At 36.8% G+C, this 11,626-nt stretch overlaps 1 protein-coding gene across 4 annotated transcripts; it reads left to right on the forward strand.

Annotated features, from left to right (window-relative positions):
- The first annotated feature begins 544 nt into the window (after nt 1-544).
- LOC143468719 (uncharacterized) lies at nt 545-11,267 on the forward strand. 4 transcript variants are annotated; one of them, XM_076966076.1, is made up of 8 exons: nt 545-1,010; nt 7,078-7,226; nt 7,317-7,376; nt 8,037-8,154; nt 8,579-8,704; nt 9,385-9,512; nt 10,201-10,478; nt 10,547-11,267. In XM_076966076.1, exons 1-8 carry the CDS (start codon nt 891-893, stop codon nt 10,552-10,554), a joined length of 987 nt encoding a protein of 328 aa, XP_076822191.1. In that variant the 5' UTR covers nt 545-890; the 3' UTR covers nt 10,555-11,267. The 4 variants fall into 4 exon arrangements, with proteins under 4 accessions (XP_076822191.1, XP_076822217.1, XP_076822200.1 ...); XM_076966102.1 differs by lacking the exon at nt 545-1,010 and adding an exon at nt 5,227-6,034; XM_076966085.1 differs by lacking the exon at nt 545-1,010 and adding an exon at nt 6,067-6,831.
- The last annotated feature ends 359 nt before the right edge of the window (nt 11,268-11,626 follow it).

An 11,626-nucleotide genomic window follows, 5' to 3' on the forward strand; every position in this document is an offset into this window, starting at 1 on the left:
ACAGCAACATTAAAGAAGTTAAAGATCAAAGATTAAACAAGTGTGTTTGAAATCGTCTATGCAGCAGACGTATTTCAACCATATTGATTCGGAAATATTTGCTCTTTTCGAAGGTAAATTCAATTCAGTCCTAATTTAGGAAGAATACAAACCGATTTTATTACATTGCGCTCACAATGACTATCGTTAGTTTTATACAACCTAATACCATTGTTATTGTCACGTGTGAGGTCGTGTCAAAAATGTATTACGGTATCACTGTGTGGGTTTCAGTGTAGAGCCTAGAAATGATTTTATGATTTAGCCTATGATTTTGGTTATTTTTAATCAACAGTGCTGTGCACGGTGCACTTTTGTCTTATCCTATTCCCGTCACCAACCCATAGCTGTTTTCCGCTGTCCCAACTATTTGTGCATGTGGATAGGCTGTCACTATTTCATCGTGAAAAAAACGTGCATTCAATGCTAGTTTTCGTGGTTTCTTGTATACCTATAGCTTAAATGTTATAACATAGTAAACTAAACCTAACTTAAATCTAACTTTAATTAAACCCTAGATAGCTTAAATCGACTTTTTACGTTCCTATTCTCCTAACCTAACTGGTTGCGACTTACTTTGGTCAAACAACTCTCTTTTGTATATATCTGCAATTAACCAAAGGCGTGAAAAACGGAAGAGCGAACTTTTGATACGCTTGATTAAGTTTACCGTGTTATCAATTTCCTTTAATCTTGTTAAAGTAAGTAATTTAATTACATTAAGACACGTCGCGTAATCACTTTGTTATTCCATTTACCCATTTGGGGGCACTAGGAGGTTACCAGTCAGTATTGTTGCATGAAAGTCCCATTATGCTGTACAGTAATTGCTTTAAGCAAGCCTTAATATCATGCAGCAGCTAGTAGGGTCGTTAGTTTTAAGATTGTTGGTTAAAATTTTGGACTTCGTTGTCATGTCAACGGAAGCACCCAATATGAAAGAACGAAGAAATGTTTCCGAAATACATTGGGTGAGTTTTACTGATTTTTGCATGAATATGATATCCATCTTTAACTTATAAATTGAATCGCGGTTTCCTACTTGATTCATGCGACTTAGTGTTCAAGTATATACGGTATACACTATGACTATGTATTCAGTATAGATATTAGACATGTCTGTATAGTTTTATGGTAACATGTGTGTGAAAGTGTGATGCTTTGGCAAACTAAACGCATCTGCGCATTTTAAAATTACGGCAATTAGTTATTTTGGCAATGACAACAAACGAACAAAAATGTTCTAAAATGATTCTTAAAAATCTCGTGAATGTGAATGTGCGTGCAATCTCCTATATCCTGACAAAACTCTTGCGCTCAACTTCAAACTCACAACCGTCTGTCAGAATTTTTCAGTCAGAGACAGGAAAATCGAAGTTGGCACAAACTACTCGTGAATCTTTTTTAATAATTTTCTTCTTGGGCGTACCCGCCTGAAATTCTTGATCAGCTTAAAAAAGTAATCTAGTGATGACGAGGCGTCGTGTCCTAGGAAAGTAGTAATTTTATTACTTAAGACAACACGCTGACCTTCTTCCTTTCATCGCTCGTTTCACGGACAGTTTTAAAGTTTCTTTCTTAAAATCCGGGCAAAAATTTTTAAAGAAAATCATGACGTCACCATTGAGAGCAATTTGATTTGGTGATACGTCAGCAACTGGGTTATAGTTTTGCGGAAAAATTGCCTATTACGACTTTATGAAATGTTTCCAAAGGTCTAATAGCTTTTGCGATAAGGTTTTTGAAAATGTCGTTATGTTGACGTATTTTGTACACAATGATATGAACAACAACAATGTATATGCGTTATTCAACATTCAAATTTCTGAAGATTTTGGACATTTATGAAGACAGACAAAAAATGACGTTAGCCCATATATCTACTGTATATTAGAATTATGGTGGTTTAGTTGTGTTTTGCAAAATATTATAATTTCTGCGTAATACACGGCCCTATAAATTGCGTTCGCCATAACCGTGATCTTTCCTGGTAAAAGTTAAAATCTTTCGGAACTGCAACTTTTTAAAATATCGTTAAGTGTCGCTGTTGATAAACATTTTCCTTGTGACAATTTGTCACAAGTTTTTAAGTCTAAAATGTTTAAAATTCTTATTTAATTCTTGCGCCTAGTCGGTTTCATTTAAACTACAACCAGATACAATTTTATTTATTATGACTTAGTTTCGATTGAAAAGGTATATTTTGTTTGGTTAAAGCTAATTGACATGTCTGAAAAAGTGTGATACACAAATATACGGCATTAAACGTGTTAGGTTTTGTTCTCCTCACTCTTAGAATTACAGCTACATCTTTTATTTAAAAGCAGTTTAGTTAAGTTTCCTTGACACAGCTCATTTCAGGAGTTCCAATATAAAACTGGCAGTGCGACTATCTGTCGGACACAAGTCGAAAAAAGACACATGTGCTTAATTAAGCACGAAAGAGCGTAATCGGCCGCAAGGGTGAAACGCAATAAATACAGGGCAAAAACAAGTGTAACATACGTAACTATAGTAATAATGTAAATTATACAATATATTATATAATATATAATACCGTATCTTTTACATGTAAATTAATAGTTATACATTAATTATAATTAAGTTGATGTTGTCTGAACCGTGTTAATCGAATTTTATAGTAAACCAAAATCAGGATATAGTTTTGAAGGTTGAAGGTTAACTTTATTTATAATTTTCTTCACGAGTTTTCGCAAGCAGAAGCTTGCTTCTTCAGGTGTAATGCGAAATCATAATTATAATTATATAAAATTACAATTAATAACTATATGATATTATTTAGTAGTATTTAGTCTTAGTGCAATAGATTAAGAGAGGGGTTTTTGGACCCCTGAGGGTTCTTTAAGGGTTCTATAAAACGAAATCCAGTTATTACGAAAACCCATTTATTTTAGTCTTTGCATAAGGCCGTTATTCCACTTGATGAGACCACAGCTGTAGCCAGACATGCACCTCAACTCCTTTGGACATTTGCAAAAATGCAAAACCTCCTTTGTGATGTAATAATAATATCAATGGCACCAGTAAACGTGTTAAAGTAAACGCGTACAGACGTACCGTACGCTTCTCACTCCATTGCTTCTACTGCTTTTCTGATTTACTTGTTTTTCTGTTGTTGTATAGTTTAGTTAGTTATGTATTGGACGAATCTTCGAGTGCTATTCATTGATTTGTTAAAACGTTTCATTTGCCGTCTTTTCGATTAACATCGCGTTGGTTAAAAGTTAAAACATAATTTCGACTTTTGCAACGTGTTTCTAGCGAAGTGGTCCATAGCTTTTTGAAGAATGCTGCTGTGGTTCATGACCTGAAAAAGGTTTTAGGCATTTACTTCAGCATAAATTAGCATAATAGCTTTCGCTTCCCATGTAGAAAAGTAATCACTAATCACCACGTGATTCGTCTAATTTGACCGGTTGCCAAACAGTTTGATTGACAGTTCCGCTCGCAAAACGCGTTTTGTTTGTCTCTTAAATTATAATTCCTACACAAAACCGTGAACGAGTTTGATTTATTGTAAATAGTTGGATTACCTTTTTTAAAACAGTCTGACTATGCCATTTAGCTTTATTGCGGACAAAGCTGTGTAGTTGAGAAACGAGACGCAGTTACAAGAGAAGATGTCGATGAAATAATCCTTACAATTTTTTTTTCCTTTTTTAAGATCTACCTCGAAAAGCCTAAACGCAAACGTGTTATTTGCATTATAAAGCGCAGCCATGAAGTTACCGAACAAGTATTAGGCCTATTGTACTTCAGCAAACGTGTAATTAAATGTAAGTTTTTTTCAATGGTCGATTCGTGTCGTTCTTAGCTTGGCTCTGCAACGAAGCGATCTTTAGAATGAATACTCTAAGTATTGAAAATCGATTATAGGAAATTAAAGACTGATTTGGAAACGTCCAATTTTCTCAGCAGTTTCATTTTACTTTGCAAATCGAAGCTTTCACATAGCAAGGTTGGACAAATGATACTAACACTGACGTAGCATAATCACTGAAGCAAACGAATTCTATACGACTTGCATTGAACCGTAGCTTGTCTAATTTTAGTTGAACGTCACGACACGGTAATATCTCAGATATTCTTACGCTAAATCTTAACGTAGAATCTGATAAAACCAAAATCCATTTATCTGGCGCCGATTACCTTTGAATTTAGACTGGACGACTTAAAAATATTTCGAAATATGAATCTTTACTTACTCTAATATTATGTCTGTTTTCGTAAGCAATTATCTCAGTTACCTCAAAACTCAAATACCAAAAGCATCAAAAAAGCTTTGATCTTTTTATCGTACTTTATATAAAACAGATAAAAGGGATTTATTGAGTAAGGTGTATAAGGCCGGTGATTTATTTCTTTGCTTTGCGTTAGATGTATGACAAAGATATTTTTCTGTATCAGCTGATTGCTTAAAATTCGTTACGGATTTCATTTCAACGCGTGGATGTCAGGTAGACAAGTGCTGTTTTAAGTTACTTTTATGGCTTATCTGTCTTTGTTCTAACCTATAGCAAGTCCCTGATTGAACAGCCACGCATATACAAAATAGGTTTATTTAGAACTAATTCCATAATGTGTGTTTTGGGTTAAATAATACGCATCCTTTGCGTTACTATAGAAAAGGGTTATGGGTATAGAGCAGGGGTGGGCAAATTTGTTCAATGAAAGAGTCACTTGCGGAAAAATATAAACACCAGCGAGCCGCAAAATCAGTAATGATTGTCAATTTGGTTATTATACTATTAGTAGTCATTTTGGGATATTACTTTTTAACTAAAAGACCCATAAAAACATGTTGGTGAGGTGCATTTTGACAACCTTTGCCATAGAGTATAGAATCAAGAAAAACTACACAGAAACTTTCATAAACGGTACTCTTGGTAGCCTTTACATTTTTTGGAATTTTACGATTCGACTAGAAGAGCCAAAAAAAAACATGCCGGAGAGCCGCATGCGGCTCGCGAGCCGCAGTTTGCCCACGTCTGGTATAGAGGATAAGTATGTTTAGTAGGAACACGAAACAAGGTACACGAAGGTAACTTGCGTGCGAGCAGTCTGGGGACATTTTCCCAACTTTGAACAGCCTGCATGAACCGTTTGGTATTTCAAATTTAAAGCTGATAGTGGCTGAACCGTGTTAGCCAAGTATACTTAGTTTAATAAATTTAAAGCTTTATCACTTATTGGTTGAAACCCGTGAATATTTTTCTCATAATACGAAATATAAAGATTTGTTGTTTTGGGTCAATTTCCTTTTTTGAAAGTCGCTTTTCAGAGATGCTGTTGGCTTTTGTTTTTGTAATGTTGTGTCAATAAAGGGAGCACATCAGAAATCAGATACGCATCAGAGGAAAGCAACTTCAGCTTCTAAAGTTATCGCTGTGATAGAGGCAGTCTGGCTTTTTGTCTTCTGCAACCTTGAAGTACATAAGTCAAAAATGACTCGGCGCTTAAACATTCACTTCACTGTACAGACGATGGTTTGTAAATAATTGCATTGGCATGTTGTAACAACTGTCGAAGCTCAGGGCGAAAATACTGGCCTATCTTGCTTGGCACCATGCAAGTTGTTAGCGGTTTGATGACGTCATTGTTGCCGTGCTTCGCTATTCTCTTTCATATCAACCAACCTTGACGCTTAATTGGAGCAAATAGCCCAGAAGCAGCGCATTTGAACGACAGACAATGAGACAGAGCGCTTAGGGTGAAGCCGCAGCAGAGTTGTTGAGTTGTTTCGATAAAAAATGTCTAAAGGACCCGCTGTTTGTCCTTGCTTTGGCTGTAGAGTGTACAGAACTAAGCTGATGTACGTAAAGACGAGTATGTGGTGCTACTCGCAGTAGCATTTTGCGCTAAGTTAAGTATGAACTCTTCAGCTTCTATACGGTGGAGAAATGTAGAATTTACAGACAGTTTTTGTGCCGGCAATCATCATACATGAGGTCAGCTTTTGAGAAGACTCAGAAAGGTCGATATCCCGCTTAAATTCTAATGTATATTATATTTTATTTATATTTAGCAAAGTTTTATAATTAGGTTAACAAAAAACTGTAAAAACTGCTTCGAACGAACAATGTTTTCGGTAAAATAGTGACAGCCAAGCAATAACATGCTTTGACATATGCTATATATAATTTTCTAAATTATGTTTCCAAATCTGTAAAATTACAGTCCTCGGCGAAAACATAAGTGTTCAGCGTAACAATCGTGCTATTATGTTGTCACACGTTGCAGCAGTAGTTTATGCAAGATTAGGTGCGCTGTAAGGCTTAGCGCAAATCGATATTGTTGTTTTGATTTCACAGGCGTGAATGACGACACCTGTGCATGCTGGGAATTAGTTGGTGTCATAAATAGTGAGCTTACAGCATTTTTATGAAGAAAATCGAACAAATGGAAGAAATAGGTCTTTTTGTAACATGCTGGTGCCGTTTCTTTAACCTCGATGTTGGGAAATACATTGGGGGGAATCATACGCGCATAGTCGCCTATAGCTGAGCAACGAATGCCCTATAAATTACATTTATTTCTTACTGAAATAGCTGCACCTTGTAAATTCCTCAAAGATTTTGTTTTGTAAAAGAGTTTAACCAAGCTTTGCTGCAAGCTATAGTTACAGAAGTATGTGTACACATTAGTATGCTTCACTCTGCTTGAAAGCGTTTGCGGTCGTCTACGATTTCTATGACCAAACAACGATATTAAGTGAGAGCACAAACACATATTGCTCCAATAACTTTGAATGCAAAGTTATTTGAGCTTGAGGTAAACCACATTAGCTGTTTCTGGGCGGGGTGGACTTCAATTTTGTATTCAGCGCATCGATTTAAATCTTGCAGGACTTTGTTATTTTTTTTGACATTTAAAAGTTGGCAAATTATTGACAAGAATTAGTTCCATTCGCTATAGACAAAGTTTTACAATTAGGTTAAAATCGGCGAATAACGTTTTTCTTTTTCTTATATTCCAACATAGAGATCATATTTTAGTTTTTCATTCTAAATTGTGCAGAAAACCAACGCCGTGATGGCCGGAATGTTCTCTATGCTCCGTGTAGACGGACAGACTGGATTATCCCAAGGCAGGGATGATGGAGGAGGGCGGACGACTCCGACAATGCGGAGTCCGCTCCCGGCCAGGAGGGCTTTCAACGCCATAAGGTATTTTAAACTGACGGAGCCAACAAATTATTTTATACCACTTGTTGCAAACAATATTTGATAATATGATGTTTATTTTGTGTTTTACAGCTCCGGGATGAACTATGCGTCCGCAAAAACACGACTTCCAGCCAGTATGCGGAAGAAAAAGTAAGTTTAATATCACACATATCCTGCATCTGCACTTATGACAACACAACCTGTGACTTTATTCGATCATGCTTAGCGCGACCAATGAACCTTCGTAAATCGAAACCATATATATATTAATTATCAATGCTTTTGACGTAATTTTGGCCTTAGGCAAGGTCAAGGTTGCCTAAATTTGGATTTTCAAACATGTTCTGCGTTAAATGATTTGACGGCGCATAATAATTCTTAATTCACTCACGTGCTGGAAACAAATGACCGACAGCCACGTAAAAACACCGTCGCTAAATTCTTCGTTAGATTTATAAATATCCTTTTGACCGCAGTGTTGCCATGTAATTTTAAAATTACGTCATCAATAACTTGCGGAAAGTGTTTTCCGCTCATCGCATTAACCCGCGTTGCTCACTTTTATTTTAACCGCTTTTTGTGACGTATAACTTTATCTTCATTATGGCGAGATTGGTATGCGCTTGAACAAGAACAGAAATTCAAAATCAAATTTAAGGAAAAATTTGATTTATACTTAAACATCTCACCTGCTCGATATACTTATGTCAACATGACGTCACGAGCAAAAATACTGAGAACATATAGGTCCATAACCACAGCATTCAAAGGCAAAACAACGCATTAAAACTTAGAGCTCTGTTGATTCAGAAACGACGAACTGCATCCTATTTTGAGAAGAAGCGTCTGCACGATCGTTCTAGCCACACTCTCAATGGTAGTCGGGGTCATTCTGCTTCTGGTGGACTTATTAGCTTATAATGCTGAGGTATGCAATAATTTGTACAGCATGCTTGTCACTATTTCATCGGAAAAAAATTATACATCCGAAACTATTTTTCACAGTATTTTGTTTACCTATATAACTTGAATATGAGAACATATGATAAGGCTTAACCTAGTTTAACTTTTTCTCTAATTTAAATCTAAAATCAATTAAACCCGATAACTAATATCAACTTTTTACATGTCCGTTCTCCTATCCCATAATCACCTATCTTTAACAAAGGGCTGCGTGACCTATTTACGTTGAAATAGTCACTTTCTTTTTCACTACGGTAGATGAACGTTGAGGTGTTGTTTCTATGGTCCTGCAGTTGAATCCATTTGTATCGATCACACTTTTATTCAGTATAAGTCTAAGTAAGATATCAAGATGTAGCCCATGCCTTGTATTTTATACTGGTCTATAGGCATCTGTTCGTGGTTACGTTTTCATTGGCGTGGGCAGTCTTTTCATCATGATTGGACTTGTCTGGTTTAAACACAGCAAGAGCAAGTTGCGAGTCCTTCGTGAAAAGACGGAAGAAGCAAGTAAGGTAAGATAATGACGTAATTTAAAAGTTACGCTTTGTGCACGTCACTTTTCGAAAAGATACTTATTTTTATTCGTTAGTACAGTACGCGATGTGGGGCGCTAACACAATTTACGATTTTGAGGTCAAATGACTTTACAGGGTTGTACATTAAAAATCTGCATAAATCAACTTGGAAGGTTAGAAGTACCTCAGGCTTCAAGTGCTGGCTCAAGCATTTATTGGAACCAATTTACATTTCTTTATTGCATCGATCTGATAAGGTTATACATTTTTTATGGATTTCCATAAATAATGCAACGGCTATCTGTCTACATTTTTGTTTCAATCGAATAAGTGTCTTTCTACTGAGTTTCTGTCCAAAATCAAGTCTATGCCCTCCTGTTCTTCGAGTCGACTTGGATTAAGTTTTGATTGAATAATCCTGTGTTTGTATTTTTTCCGATGTAACAAAAAACCTGAAGCTAATTATAGGTTCACGCAGCTGTACAAAAATTAGAGCATTGTCGACAATAATCCTGCGTTATTCTGCAAAATATTGGGAGTGACTCGCAAAGATTCCGCAATTTTGAATGGGATGGTATACTTTGCATGACGTCATGCAAAGGCGGTCAAATCTTCTCGCTTATGTAACTCATTTTCCGTCACAAACAAGTTACCTCTAACATCGATTTGATTTTCAGCTACGACAGCAGCATCTAGCGGATCGTGTAAACGCCGCTGCAAAGAAAATGGCGTCAATGAGTTCTCAGCATGTGGTAAGGTGGCCGACTAAAAAGAATTGTGACTCAGAAAATCACGCCGAGATACAGTAAGTAATGGAGTATGTATAGTTATGTATGATTCCATTTTACTCACTTAGTCTCATTTCTTGTTACTTGTTAGACGTGTAGGCTAACAAGTAACAAGAAATGTAGCTTGCGACAGAATCTTTCTCACGTGATTGAAAGCACGGTAATTTAACATTGTATATTAGAACTAGGGATGGGCCGATACGAACCCAAACCCGAATAGATTCGCCGAATATCGCCTTTATAGAAAATTCGGGCGAACACGAACACCAACAATGGCGAACCCGAATACGATATTACTTATGAATTTACTAACTTTCGTAAAAAATGCTAAACTAGAGTCAGCAGTACTTACAATGAAGATCGTTTTCCTAACGATTTTGCTTTTTCGATCGTTTTTTAAACACTATTTTTCGAAAGAAAGCGATTTGTTTATGGATTACGTCATTTTAGAAGCAAGACTTGACAACTTTTGGAGGAAATTTTATTGTTTGGTTCTAATACGAATAGATTCGGGATTTGTTCGTATCGACCTTCAGGATATTCGGGTTCGCACGAACCCGAATAATCTTTCTCGCGGCACATCCCTAATTGGAACCTGCATTTCAACAATTTTGTACGCTGTCTCTCTGATACCAATGCGAGTCTTCTCTTATTGACGTAGCGACCCGCCCCTAACGACTGTTTTAATCAGACCATTTTCCCTAGGTTGACTGTGACCACGCCGAACGGAAATCTCCTCACAGATTCCTGGTCCTCCTCGGAGTCTGACGACGTGATCAATCTCGCTTCCTCACAAAGACAATGCCAGCCGGTGTCGCTCCCAGTTCAGCCTGCTTATCGCTGCGAGAACGAGTGTTGCGCTGATGTTTCCCCGAAACGTTGCCGAAGAAGTCTCCCAGACCCGACCCTTTTTTCTTTACAGGACAGGGACAGGACCGAGTCAAATTCGCCTCTGGTGCGAGAGATCGATGGGAATGCTAGAGGTAAATCCCCGATTTCGAGAGAGCCGCTGTTGAATGATTCTGTTAAACATTGAAACAATGTGTGATAGGTTTGTGAGAAGACGGGAGATGTTCTTCCAAGTGATGTCAATTTGCCAGAGAAATATGACAAAGATGGGCAGTGATCTACGGCGCCATCTTGGGAAAAGTTTGATCTTAGAGCTGAAGAGACTAGATGGCAGGCGCACGCTGCAGTACATCAGTGTTTTGATACACCCTACGTCAGCTGTGTGTCGTTATAATGTTTTATTTTCTGACCATAACAGTACGATGCCGCGAGATCTTGCATACGTCTATGACACAACAGGAACTTAAATGCTGTTTACGCGATTTTTTTCACATAAAAGTTATAATTTTATAACATAGCTCATTTAGCGCTGTATATTGGCCTGCAAGTATATTTCAACGATGGAGCTCTTTAGTTTTTCAATGTCACCATTTAGTGCATATGAATTGCTTTCAAGACGACTTGCCGCGCGTAATGGACCAAATTTAGATGTAAATTTAGACAAGTATTTCGGAGTTTTAATACTTTAAGCTCATTAACTGCCACTTTCCATGCTTTTCCCTTACGAGCCATGAAGTAGCACAAGTATTTTACAAGTTTTTTTTTTGCAAAATGCCCTTGAGATGTTTATTGACTTTGAATTTTTGGTTTACGAAAACTTTGTTAGGTTTTAAACCGTTAATCATATTCTTTTCTCACAAAAATAAAGTGTTAGTTCTTTTTTTTGAAATGGCGCAAAATGTGATAAAAACGTGCCATTTTCGCATTTCGTGCGACTTGTTTGAGTATTGTCTTAGCGCCAACGCACGACATAGCCAGAAAAAAAGAAAAGTGACAGTTGGCGATAAATAACATGTACGGTTTTGCGCTTGAAACATTTTTAAGCTATCATAGTTGGATTATTCAATGACAAGGCAGTTGTGCTTATACAAGTTATTCAGTAACAATGTTCTTTAACATATCATCGAGCGAAAGCGAAAGGTTTTCACATTTATCAAGTAAATGAAAGGAAAAAATGTAAAAGTTGGAAGCAGAAATAGTTTCTATACCAGCATAATTGAATGCTGCAAACCGCAACACTGGCCCCTACATACAAATTGTTTCTTGTTAAGAAAATACTGTA

The sequence above is a fragment of the Clavelina lepadiformis genome, chromosome 1 (genome assembly GCF_947623445.1).
Source record: "Clavelina lepadiformis chromosome 1, kaClaLepa1.1, whole genome shotgun sequence".
Classification (NCBI taxonomy): Eukaryota; Metazoa; Chordata; class Ascidiacea; order Aplousobranchia; family Clavelinidae; genus Clavelina; species Clavelina lepadiformis.